Below are 14,042 nucleotides of genomic sequence, written 5' to 3'. Positions count from 1 at the left end.
ATGGAATTCCGTAACCTTAGGGGGAAAGAGAACAGCTTGCCATTGTTCCGCTCATGTGCAAGTAGGAATAGAGTCAGGCTAACTCACCCAACTCCCCTCATGGTTGGGGGATCTTTAATTTATTTTTCTTTTTTCAAATGTTAAAAATTTCTGCCTTCCACTGAGGGAGGAAGGGACCGTAGGAAACATGTGGATTTGCTGTGAATATTCCCTTCTATTTGTGCTATCATGACAGACCCCCCAGGGGGTGATGAGTTACAAGTATACCTCTTAGAAAACAAGAATTACAGAGAAATGATTTTCTGTTTCAGTGAAGCAGGCAGGGGGATTGATGACAACCAGTAATATAAATATGTGTTTTTATGTGACAGGAATTTAGTCTCCAATCCTGCAAACATTTATGTGTGATGTATTTAACTTTAAATATGTGAGTAGTCCTATTAAAGCTCAAGGGACTGCTTGAATGAATAAAATTTAAGCACATGCATAACTGTTGACAGGATCGGTGCCATAAACTAGCCCAGTGCTATTGTCTATGAGAGGTTGTATGTGAAATCCTTCCTCCATATATAAACTTAATCTCCTTCCAGTGTGTTGTGGGTTTCTACAGGTCTCTGTTTTGACCCCTTCCATTTCTCCTTCTGCATCCTGTCTCTAGGCAGTCGCATTGACAAATACGACTCCAGCTGTCATCGTTATGCTGATAACTTGCAGATTTACTTCTGCACGCCTGACCTGTCTCCTCCTGGCCAAACCAAAATCTCAGTTTAGTTTTCTGACATCTCCCCATAGACCAACCTTCATCTTAAACGCAACCTGGCCAAAACAACTCCTAATCATTCCCCCCAGTCCTCCAGGATACCACCACCCTCCTCCCTTTTGGCCAGGCCCAAAGCCTGGGCATTTTCTTTGACTTGGCCCTTTCTAGGTCTCCACATCCAGGCCACATCTAAATCTTCGCATTTCTTCCTGCATAACATCTCTTAAGATATGGCCTTTCCTCTCTGTCTGCACAACTAAAACTCTCATCCAGGCCCTTATCTTTCATGTCTCAACTGCTCCAATGGTCTCCTCTCTGGCCTTGACAAATTCCATCTTGCTTCAAATTCTGCTGCCAGGAGCATTTTCCTGACTTGTGACATTGATCCCATCTCTTCCCTCTTTGCACCTCTCCACCAGCTTCACCTTCTTGTCTGCATCAGACACGAACTACTTGTCTTCACTTTTAAGGCCTCCACAACCTAACCCCGCCTTACCGAGCATTTCACACATGGGACCCCTGCATTTGTTCTGCAAATGATTTCCAGTCTTGATTGCCAATTTTAAAATAATTTGCAACAAACCACTGTGTTTTTCCCCCCTCACTCGTGGGAGAAGCTCTCCATAAACATTTGCAAAGCCACCTTGTTGTTCTCCTTCAAATCCCTATTTAAACTCTTCTCTGTCATGATGCCTACAAATAAATGGTTAGGCAGCTAGGCTCTGAGACCACTGCTTTTCATGCTGACCAGTAATGTCTCATTAGTTACCTGTGCTCCCTCACCTGTCTCTCTCTCTGTCTACCTTTTCTCTCTTGTCTCACGTGTATAGACTGTAAGTTCTTTGGGCCTCTGTGATAGGTATTGTACAAACATAACAATGGAGTCCTAGCCTCTGGTCTCTACTACAATACAAATAAGTAATAACAATAAAGTGGAACCAGCCAGTTTAATTTTCACTGATGCAACTGAGTGAAATGCAAAAAGGAAACAAACAGAATATAGTTAATGACACCACTCCCCTCACCCCCCCAAAAAAATTAACATTCCATAAGGTGGTGTTAAAAACACAGATAAGGGCCCTCCCCCATTATATTGTTATTAAAAATCAATATATTTGTCTTAAGTGACCTTTTTAAGTTCATTTTTTCTCTCTTCTAGTGGGCTTTTTTGGTCATCTCCTCAGAAGATTCTGTGATAGTGGTTTTCTTCAGGTTAAAAATTCTTTGCCTTTCAGCATAACATACATGTTGTTACATATGTTGTACTTATAGTCTCTCCTCATAACCAGTGCTATTTAATCTGTACTGCTACATAACCCTCACTTATACCATTAGTACTTATTCCATTTCTTTATTTTAAATGTGAAAATGTAATAAAAGATTTTTATTTGAATCAAAATCCCCAAACAACCATAAAATCCTTAAAACAATGTGTTTGCAAGAAATGTCAGTTATGCAAATGGCATTATTTCAGCAGAGAATTGTTTTCAGTTATAGCTGGGCCTGAATGAGAACCCTTGATTTGACTTCCCTGAACTTGAGGAAAGATACCATCTGGATGCAAACCTTGTGGCTCAGTTGCATCACTATTTTTAAAGCATTATCAGCAGCAGAGAATGGCGTCTAGAAAAGCAGAGAAACCCAAACAGGGCTGCTCTAGAGCAAATGAAGGATTTCTAAAAGGGTGGTAAGCCAAATGATTAACTAGCCATAAGCATATGTTCATTTTAAATAGAGACATATTTAAAATGAGGCACAAAGAAAATACTATCCTTTTAAATGGAGTCATTCTGACTGTAGTATGTATAGTAAAGTAAATTTCAGTGCTGTCATAGTCATATAGTATTGGTGGAGTGCAGAAGATCAGCTAATCAGAAAGACCTTAAAGATTCCTACTATCAAGATTTGATAGTATAATGAAAGTGACACTGTTCATCACATGTGTAGTGATTAGTCTGTGCAGTCCTAAGGCTTCCGTTGTAAACTGCGTCTGTAAAAAGTCAGAGGCCTCTGAGATTTAAAACAGGGACAAGTAAATTAGGAATCTTAATGCTTTTAAAAAATCAGGCCATTCCCGTGAGAAACATCTGCTTGATAACAAACAAGTGAGTTGCATCAATATCATCCAAAAGCTAGCAAGTTTGAGCTGGGGTTGTGTTGCTCAAATGGTATGGACGGCAATGCTGGCTTTAGTTTTTTCCATGGCCGAGTTCTACGCACCGGTTTGGGGAAGAAGCTCGCACACAGACCTGATCCACATCCAATTAAATGTGGCTCTGAGACTTGTAAGTGGCACCCTGAAGACCATGCCACTGCCTTAGATTCCAGTCCTCGTAAAGTCCTTTCTCCAACCATCTGGTGAGAGATGGCTATGTTGCACGAGTACAAGAAAGTTCTTGCTCATCCAAAGTTCTTTGTTCATCCACCTCACGCTTGCCTTAAGTCCTGCTGGCCATTCTGGGTGGTTGGAGAAGCTCTTCTGTCATCCAGCTTCAACTCAGAAAACCCCTGGCAGATGCAATGGGCTGGCTCTGACATAAACAACAAGCATCTTGTACATGATCGCACTGTCGAATGACCTGGTTTCTTGCTCTGCCAAAGACAGTGGATGACCATCAACCATATTCTTATCGACAAACTAGGCAAATACAATTTAGATGGGGCTACTATAAGGTGGGTGCATAACTGGCTGGATAACCGTACTCAGAGAGTTGTTATTAATGGTTCCCAATCCTGCTGGAAAGGCATAACGAGTGGGGTTCCGCAGGGGTCTGTTTTGGGACCGGCTCTGTTCAATATCTTCATTAACGACTTAGATATTGGTATAGAAAGTACGATTATTAAGTTTGCGGATGATACCAAACTGGGAGGGATTGCAACTGCTTTGGAGGACAGGGTCATAATTAAAAATGATCTGGACAAATTGGAGAAATGGTCTGAGTTAAACAGGATGAAGTTTAACAAAGACAAATGCAAAGTGCTCCACTTAGGAAGAAAAAATCAGTTTCACACATACAGAATGGGAAGAGACTGTCTAGGAAGGAGTACGGCAGAAAGGGATCTAGGGGTTATAGTGGACCACAAGCTAAATATGAGTCAACAGTGTGATGCTGTTGCAAAAAAAGCAAACGTGATTCTGGGATGTATTAACAGGTGTGTTGTGAGCAAGACACGAGAAGTCATTCTTCCGCTCTACTCTGCTCTGGTTAGGCCTCAGCTGGAGTATTGTGTCCAGTTCTGGGCACCGCATTTCAAGAAAGATGTGGAGAAATTGGAAAGGGTCCAGAGAAGAGCAACAAGAATGATTAAAGGTCTTGAGAACATGACCTATGAAGCAAGGCTGAAAGAATTGGGTTTGTTTAGTTTGGAAAAGAGAAGACTGAGAGGGGACATGATAGCAGTTTTCAGGTATCTAAAAGGGTGTCATAAGGAGGAGGGAGAAAACTTGTTCACCTTAGCCTCTGAGGATAGAACAAGAAGCAATGGGCTTAAACTGCAGCAAGGGAGGTCTAGGTTGGACATTAGGAAAAAGTTCCTAACTGTCAGGGTGGTTAAACACTGGAATAAATTGCCTAGGGAGGTTGTGGAATCTCCATCTCTGGAGATATTTAAGAGTAGGTTAGATAAATGTCTATCAGGGATGGTCTAGACAGTATTTGGTCCTGCCATGCGGGCAGGGGACTGGACTCGATGACCTCTCGAGGTCCCTTCCAGTCCTAGAATCTATGAATCTATGAATCTATATTAGGACATTACACAAGATGTGTGCACCTGATGCACAAATGGAGAATCAAGGATTTGCCGCAGTGCGAATGCGGAGTCTTCCAAACCATTGAACGTGATGTGAACAAGTGCCCCATCTTGTCATTTCCAGGAGGTATAGCCTCAATATCTGTGCTGTTTTCCTATTTCACTTGCAATGCTGTTACATGTGCTTTCTGCTGTGTTTTGGCTTCCAGCTAACACTGTGACCCAGCTCAAATATTCTTGCCATAAAAATGAAACTCATGGTGAATTGCCAAATTCCTGGCCTACCAGCATTGATTCTGAGGGGGGTATTTAGAGCGGGGTTTGGTTGAAGATAGGGGTGAATACTGGCACTTTTAGGTTTGTGTCACTGTGAAGTTTGAAGGATGCTGCTTCAAGCTGGTGGCCTGTAATCCTGATAGAATGTTTTTATAGTAATTTACCTGAAGACCAAGAGGGGTAGATGTTAATGGCAAGCCACTGAATTTGGGGCTGCAGCTTTTCACTCTTGATCAGGAATTTTCCCACACAATGGCTGCCCTGCATTAGGTGCTGCCATTGTTTCTGACTTCATGGAGGTGGTCTGAAGGCTTTATTTTTCCCACGGGGATTGTTAAATTTTGATGTTCTGCAGGCCTGGTAGTTGACTGATTTTTGGCACGCATTAACGTTCTGGCAACATGCATTTTTCTTAATGTCAAATACTGCACATGGAAGAACTTCCTCATAAAGTCCTCCTGTTTCCTGGGGTGAGAATTAAACCAATTTTAAAATGTTGGATTGTTGCTGCTTTACGTCTTATCAGGGCAGTCTGGAGAGACTTAGATGTGCTTACAGTTTTAACAGCTTGTATTTCTGACCAGTTACCTAATGTGGCAAAGACTCCAAACTTTAAAGGGACTTGTTGCTTGCTAGGCCTGGGTAGTTACTGGTTAGTGCCCTAAAGCTGTTTTCCTCTTTACACTGCCTGTCTGAAATTTAACACAAAGCTCAGATCGGTTGGACATTTTAGGCCTTGTGCACTTTGGCGAGGATTAAAAAAAAAATCCCTAATATTTTCTCCAGGCAGAACATTGAATTAAAGCTTCTCGTGACTGTGCTGGATGTCAAAGGAAGGGAGGGTATAAAATAGGAATCAAAGAAAGCTACTGCAACAGAATTTATTTTCCTACCTTTGAGTTCTCCAGTTGAGGGGGCTCTTGAAAGTTCAGGGAAGTACTTGCTGAAAGTCTCCGATGACAGCTTAAAATATTTGACTGAGGTATTCAAGGTCTACAAGAAGTAAGGTTCAACTCTCATCTACTTGTGTTCTCAGGTTGAGTCTGCTGATCTGCAGTTCAATCAAAATAAAAATCATCTCCAATATTTGTTAACCAAAAACGTTGTCTGTACATTTTAAAGTATTTTGTATTCAGATTTGAATCTAAAGCACAGCTCTAGCTTTTAGGGTTAGCATTTTAGTTACTGTGCTGTGTGAGAAAAAGCTTACTGCCCTCAGACTTGGATTATTCCTCAAACTTTTCTAAAGTACTGATTCTGTTTGCTTTTTAGATCCTCCATTCCCAGAAATAGAGTTTGTTACCGTACACGGTCCTGCACCAGCACTCAGCCTACGAAAAGCAGAAGATAGAAATGGACCTATCAGGTCTGTGGGTTTTTTGTTTTTTTTACATGCTCCCGACTCTCTCAAAATATATTTTTTAAGTACTGATCATTTAGATGTTTGTATATTTTAGACTGTCTTCAATTAGATAATTTTATTAGCAATGGGACCAAACCAGAAAGTTTGAAGCCAAGTCCCATCTTCACTGTAACTTGTGATTGTTCAGATCTGGAGTTTTGCTTCAGGTTAACCTCTCCTTTTTGGACCACAATTCTGTCCTCAATTACTCTGAATTTATGCTGGTGTAACTCCATTGGCTCAGTGGAGCTACACTAGATATTCATTGGTGTAACTAAGAGCAGTTTATAATTGTTGTGTGTAAACCACATTATACAGCTTGCAGGAAATTCTCTAGTAGCCAATAGGAAATTAAGAAAGAAGATCTGTTCTTCAAATCCTGATAAACAGCAACACCATATTCATTTACTGGTACCAAAATTATAAATACTCTTTGGAGTAGCGAGTTTTAACTCTGCTGACGTATGTTGGTAAGTGCCTGGGAAATGAGAGAAACGAGTTACTGTAACTCACGTTATAGTAAGGCAGGAAATATTTGGAAGTGAATGCAGGAGCCAAAGGACAGTATAACAACAGTACAGTGCATGTACTCTGTGAGTTGCTCTTTTTTGTGGGAGGACATCACACTCTGAACTTTTAGTGAACTCGAGGGACAAGTTTCTAATTAAAGTCTAATAGATGGGAGCTCTCGTCACCTTCTTGATACTGGAAAGAGCATCTTTCTGGGAAATCAGGAACAAATAGGTTTTAATAGGTTGATAATGTCTTTCAGCTCCGCTTTGGCTACAAGGAGAAAGTTGTGTGTCGGATGAATTGAGCAAACAGGCAGTTTGTAGTGATTCATAGTTGGCAATTCTCATACGAAAATACTAAATAAGCATGCCCAATCATGTTAAATCTGTGTGTGCAATTTGCAAAATTAGCCTTACGATAGGCATATATAGTCTGTTTTATACAGAGGGCAATAAATAGCACGTATATAAAGGGAAATATTTCACCCACACATGGAAAGAGTTCACCCGGGATGTTAGTGATTTGAAAACTATTAAACAAAGGGCCAAAATATTTGAAAGTCTAAATGCAAATATGATTTCTCTCTGGTATTTAGTGCATGGAAATGAATGCTGATGGCTGCTTTTCTGTTTCATTCTAGTTTTTATCAAGTGATTGTGCTTCCCTTGGCCTTGCAAAGCACATTTACTTGTGATTCCCTGGCTGCTGTGACTTTCTTTAGCAATGCCACTGATGCTGAGGGGTATGTGGCAGCTGAATTCCTCGCCGAGGATGTTGCTGACAACATGCTGATCTCTCTTGGAGACAGACATTACTATGGGGCATTCTATAATGCTCCCTTAAAGCAGGGGAAAGATTACTGTGTGGTACTGAGAATTATAAGCCAATGGAATAAGGTAATGGGTATTTTAAATCAACTTTTCTCTGAGTCTTTGTTGAATGAAAGAAGTTTTAATTGGAAAACCAGGGAAAATTTTTAGCTTTTTGTTCTGTTTTGATGATATTGTCAGGGACAAGAAGTTGATGATATAAAACCCTGAAGTAGCCATTTTAATTGCTTGCAGATCTCTTCACCATTGTAATGCAGAAGTGATTCTGGATGCTGAAATATAAACAAAGGAAAGGATTAGGGATTTAGTGCCAACTTCTGCCTTCAGGGATGGGTGCACAAATCCCACTGATTCATAGGTAATTACAGGTGCCTATAATTTACAGAGGCCATAATTTAGCCTTAGGGAGTGTTAGTATCTAAAAGTCACTCAACAGTAACATATGATTCTTTCTTTTGAGTCAAGTGCTTTTACTCTAAGGTATTCTGTTCTTCCAAGTGACGCTACAAGATGACCAGACTTTCTTTAATGGAGTTTTTTGTTTTTCTTGCATTGTAGCCTTATAAATAACAGGGAATGTCAACTCTGGGCACCCCTGGTTTTGCGGGAAGACTTATTGGGAGAGCGTATATTGACACTCATACCTTTATTGAAGAGGCAGGGTTGTTGAATTTTCAACATTTGAGGAGAAGGAAGCCTTTTTAGTCATTGACGTTAAATAGGGCTGTGTAACGGCGTGAGACTTACCCCTGCGGCACTTCCTGCTGGTGTCCTGGGAATTAGCTCTTTTTCCAGCCTTGGAGCGCTCTCTGCAGGCCGACGTCTCGCTGCCGCTGGGCCCCCGTGTCCCTCCTGGACCTCGGTGCCCCGTTATCTGGGGTGCTGCCCCCTGGCAGTAACCCCTCACTCTCAGGGTCTCCCCTCCCCAGGGACCCCAACCCCCTAATCCCACCTTGCCTCAGCCAGTGGCTACTGCCAGTCAGCGATGAGCCCCTGCTCCCTGGGGCAGACTGCAGTATAAGAGCCAGTCATCACAGGCAAGGGGGTAGGACCTGCTGTCTTCCTCTACCAGTACCTCAGGGGTGGGGGCCTAGGACCAGGCCTTGCAGCCTGGGGAGTCACCAGCCTGGAGCTCTCCTGCTCCTCTGGCCTTTCCCCAGCCCTGCTTCACTCCCCGTATCTTTACTACCGACAGCCAGACCCTGCTCCCTCCAAGACTGGAGAGAGAGAGACTCTAGCTCCAAGCTAGCAGCCCTTTTATAAGGACCTGCTGTGCGCTGTTTGGGGCATGGCCCCAGCAGTGCCTGCTTTCCTAAGCAGCCTGGGCTTTTCCTTACAGCCCCAGCCCTCTCCCAGGGCTGGCCTTAACCCTGTCAGGGCTGGAGCGGGTAACCACCCCGCTACAGGCTAAGTGATTTAAAAAAATTAATCACGAGATTTAAAAAATTAATTGCAATTAATTGCAGTTTTAATCGCAGTGTTAAACAATAATAAAATACCAATTGACATTTGTTATAAATATTTTGGATGTTTTTTCTACATTTTCAAATATATTTATTTCAATTACAACACAGAATACAAAGAGTACAGCGCTCACTTTATATTAAATAGTTATTAGGAAACACCAGACCAAAGAATTTTAAATAATGTGACTAAATTCCTAAATTGCTCAACTTTCACATTATTGTTCTTGTGAAGTCATCACCTGGTCTACACTAGACAAATTACTCATTCCTGACAACAGATGTCCGCAATGGTTAATTTTTCTAGTGTAGACCAGGCCATAGAGTATTCCGGGTAATACAGGACCTGAACTTTCAAAATAACAGAACTTTCATATCTTCTTTATACATCATAAAGTAACCAAAAAGGGCACAATCCCATTCTCTTCCTTTTGCAGATCACCTTTAAATATTCTCCTACAGTTTTGGAAACCCACGCCCCATAGCATTGTACATGAGAACCAGAAAATGAAAAGGGCTTTTAATAAAATTGCAACCTATGCACCAGTCCAAGCTGAGTGAAATGTGAAAGACTGAGGGAAATGTGAGGGACATCCACTTACGCTAGCCAAATGTCATGCCGCCTGATCCTCTCCAACAGGGAATGCTTGGAGAGCATCAGGGAAGAAGCTAGGAAAGCTGAGATAATGGAAGAGTACCATTTTTCCTAATGATAAATTTGGCAGGTGAGAAGGGGGAATTCTGGAGAGAGATGGGGCTTGGGAGATAGCTACAGATTGCCTGACATTATCATGAAAACCTCCATTAAGCAGAACAAATTGTCCATCTCTGGATGTGTCCTTCTCAGTGAGAGAGTGGTGTTATTTAATTAGCTCCAACCCATCTGGTGTCTGTTTCAGTCTCCACTGATTGCTTTATGGATTCCATACCTCTCAACCTGCCAAGGCCCAAAATGAAAGGCACTGAGAAAATAATAGTGCTTGGAGCTTAAAATGATATGGGATTAATTTCTTTAGCATAAATAAAACCTTCTACAACCCCCATTTCATCATTCAGCATTTGTGGAGTGAATATGTAATAAAAGCAACAGTAAGTCTGTGAGGGATGGAGGTAAATTTGGTATTCCAGTTAGAGAATTTTGTAGTATTTAGTACAGGCATTGAAAAGTCTAGGGGTAGAAAGTTGAAATTTGGAATATAAGGAACCCTAATTGAGGGGAAAATGCCTTTAACTGTTCTGACAACTGGTCTTGAAAAACTCATGTTGCGCACACATGTGCAGTAGATTGCTTGTGTTTTCTCTCCTAAACTTGAAGTGCACTGCTGTGGAAGGCTGTACTGTCTATGGGTGCATGACTAACTTGTCTACATAGTCAAAATGGCAGTAGGTAGGCTGAAGCAAGGACTCCATTAGGATCTCTTGGCTCAATCCCAGGGGACCTTGTTAGGTGCGTGGTATTAGGGGAGGTTGCCTCATACAGAGTGAAGGCTTGCAGGTCTGTTTTTGTTCATTCTGTACCCTATCTTTTATCCTTTTAAACAGCTAGAAAATCCCATAGCAAAAACTATATTAAATATCATTGAGGTTGTATAGAAGCTCAAAATAAAGCCCCAAATAAAGATTGTCACTTTGTGCAGATCCATCATGACTTAGGGCATGTCTACACTTACCTCTGGAGCTATCGATCCAGCGGGGGTCGATTTATCATGTCTAGTGAAGACTAGTGAAGCGATAAATTGACCGCCGAGCACTCTCCCGTCGACTCCGGTACTCCACCGGAGTGAGAAACATAGGCGGAGTCGACGGGGGAGCGTCAGCAGTCAACCTACCGCAGTGAAGACACTGTGGTAAGTAGCTCTAAGTACGTCAACTACACTATTTTCATAGCTGAAGTTGCGTAACTTAGACCGACTTAGCTCACGTTCCCCCCGCCCCCACTATAGACCACGCCTTAGTCTTTAATTACATGATTACATACTATTTATCCACTGCATAGTATACACCTCTACCTCGATATAACGCTGTCCTCGTGAGCCAAAAAATCTTACTGCGTTATAGGTGAAACCGTATTATATCGAACTTGCTTTGATCCACCGGAGTGCGCAGCCCCCCCTCCCCCCCCCAGAGCACTGCTTTATCGCGTTATATCAGGTCGCGTTATATCGAGGTAGAGGTGTACTTTTTTGTCTAAAACCTTCAATAAAATATATGTAAATACCAGAGTGCATGTAAGTCATTTATATGTAAAGTACATAGCACACTTCATATTAAGTATACACCATAGAGTAGTACTGTACTTAAAATTCATATGTATGTTTGAGGGTGTGAGATACAGAAAAAGAAAATAGAGAAGAGAACACATCAAAAGAGAGAGGAAAACTGATTAAACAAGATTTTATAGAAAGTCTGTCCCTAACAATATTTTGGATCATTATGAAAATTAAATTAGTGTAAGTACTGTATTAAAGTTTCTTTAAAAATTATAAGGTGCTAAATGTGTATTCAAGGGTGGAGAAAACATTGTGTAATATATTATTCGCAACACAGTGAGTGACCATGTAATTAATCACTGTATAGGAATCTGTATATGCGAATAGGAGGCAGAGTTAAGACTGCATGTGCAGCCTTAACTTTGGTATTTCCTAACTTTTTGAACGCTTAACCATGCAACTTTATAGCCCTCGTCATGTAGGGTTTTTAGATATCTGTTCTTTTCTATCCGAAAGATGAGAGCTAGACTTTCCTCAAAGTTTTCTCTTTAAACTGGTCTTTATAGCCTATAGCCTTCTCAGGAAAGCTTGGTGATCTAGCAAAAACATAGGAATCCATTCCCCCTGTAATACATTTTAATGTTTCTTGTCTGAATGCCTTTGCGGATGGTGTAGGCTTGTTGATTTAATACATATCCTGGGAAAATAGTGACATTGGTTATGTTTTTCTTTCCAGATGAGGACACAATCTTGTGCAGTTTGGGCACAAATTGAAGGTAAGGCAGTTTTTCATCTAATGAGAAAACAAAAGTTGTCATTGCATTGTCTGGCTATATCTTGGCATAAAACTAACAATTTCCGTGGCTTTTGTTTAATTCCCTGCTAGCAATGAAGTCCAGTGGAGCGTTACAAAGGTTAGATCAGGGTTTCTCCACTTCTGGGTTGGGACCCAAAATTGGGTCGCCAGAATGTTTCACAGGGTCGCGTGGCAGCTCCTGTCCCACAGGGCTGGCTTGGCTCACCTCCCTTCTCCAGGCACTGCAAACTCTGGGGTCCTAGCGCCACTCAGGTTTGACCCAGCCAGCATGATGATGGGAGTCCAAGTAGGCCAAATTTGAGTGAGTGGCCCTGCAACCCCATGAGCCAGGTCACAACTCCACTCTCACAAATTTGGTCCAGTCAGGGGGGCGGGTTGCAACGCCTGGAGCAGAGAGCCAAGCGCAGCCAGCTTGGGGGGGGGCGGTGTGTGGCAGGGCCCAACCAAAACCACCCCAGGGCCTTCACCCTCAGACTATTTACTGGGTCGCGACAGGCCATAAACATTTACAAATGGGCCTGCTCCAGCTGATGTACTCCTCCAACCTACTGACATTCCACTGAGGCCAATAGATGGGGAGAACATTGCTGGAATTCTCAGCAGCTATACAGGTGTGCTATGTTGGACAACATTAGTGCATTGAACAAACTGGTGAAAATGAAAATACCAAACAAGAAACATAAAAAGTGTATTTTCTGCTCATCAAAATGTCTGAACCCTTCAATTACTGTTTCTCCAGTGCAGTTGCTGGAGAACTGACCTGTTTCTCCAGTTTGCTTTAAAGCATGAAACAAGGAAATTATCCTATCTCCCAGGAATGAAAGGGCAGGCTAGTAGTAAGTGCTACAGAGAGATGGTGACTGGCATCACCTGTTATTTGAGTGCCTGTACAAGCAGTCTCTGCCCTGAGGAGATTCTGGCCTCCTCCAGCTAATTGATAATATAGCTGTTTCTTGTCTGTTGCATCTCAAGCAGCCAGTATTGATAGGAGAAAAGCAAAGAAAATGAAAGAATACCTGTCTCTGGATTCTCCAAACGAGAAATCTCTTTGGGTAAAAGGAATTCAGAAAAGCAAAGCAAACTTGTTTCTTCCTTCTCTCGCTCTGAAATTGCATAACTTAGACCGACATCCTCACTTGCCTTTTTGGTAGAAGATTAATCAGGGAATTTTAATGCAAATTATTTAACTAAATGAGTCACTAAAGCTCTGGAACTTTCATTCTTCTCTGGTGTACGTTATCCATGGGAAAACTACGTTTTGTGAAGTATGAAAGCTTTTATGCCTGATGCAGAGTAGAATCTAAGAGTCAGAAATATCCCAAAAATTCTGACTGGTGGTTTTGATCTGTCAGTACCTAGTAAGACAGAATTATTGCTGGAGAATGAAGTGGTGTTGTAGCCATGTTGGTCCCCGGAGATTAGAGAGACAAAGTGGGTGAGGTAATATGTTTTATTGGACCAACTTCTGCTGGTGAGAGAGAAGCTTTTGAGCTTACACAGAGCTCTTCATTCATTGCTGGCAGGGGCGGCTCTATGTATTTTGCTGCCCCAAGCACGGCAGTGAGGCAGCCTTCGGCGGCATGCCTGCGGCAGGTCCGCTGGTAATGAGGATTCGGCGGCATGCCTGCGGGAGGTCCGCCGGTCCTGTGCCTTCAGCGTACCCGCCGCTGAATTGCCGCTGAAGCCGCGGGACTGGCGGACCTCCCGCAGGCTTGCCGCCCCAGGCATGCGCTGGTGCCTGGAACCGCCCCTGATTGCTGGAGTGACATTGCTAAAACCCAATTTTCAGACAGGATACAATTTCCATTTTCTTCCTCAGTCAGGCCCCTTCCCAATGATTCTATTTCTAAAAATACTGTATTTTCAGGAGCATCACATGTTTGTTTTTTCCTTGGACACACTTACCTTTTCTCCCATGAATTGAAGGAATTCTTTCTTGCCACACTTAAGATTCTCTAAAAAAAGAACAGGAGTACTTGTGGCACCTTAGAGACTAACAAATTTATTAGAGCATAAGCTTT

At 42.1% G+C, this 14,042-nt stretch overlaps 1 protein-coding gene across 1 annotated transcript in view; it reads left to right on the top strand.

Annotated features, from left to right (window-relative positions):
* Positions 1-14,042, top strand: part of SUSD1 (sushi domain containing 1) — a 235,551-nt gene that overhangs the window by 75,054 nt on the left and 146,455 nt on the right. The window contains exons 16-18 of the mRNA XM_026646365.1: positions 6,059-6,152; positions 7,342-7,597; positions 11,941-11,985. Coding sequence (XP_026502150.1) covers positions 6,059-6,152; positions 7,342-7,597; positions 11,941-11,985 — 395 coding nt within the window. The remainder of the gene's footprint in view (positions 1-6,058; positions 6,153-7,341; positions 7,598-11,940; positions 11,986-14,042) is intronic.

This window comes from Terrapene carolina, unplaced genomic scaffold (assembly GCF_002925995.2).
Source record: "Terrapene carolina triunguis isolate 2854851 unplaced genomic scaffold, T_m_triunguis-2.0 Scaffold35022, whole genome shotgun sequence".
Taxonomy (NCBI): domain Eukaryota; kingdom Metazoa; phylum Chordata; order Testudines; family Emydidae; genus Terrapene; species Terrapene triunguis.
Note: the sequence above shows the minus strand (reverse complement) of the source record. Positions and strands in the feature narration are given on the sequence as shown.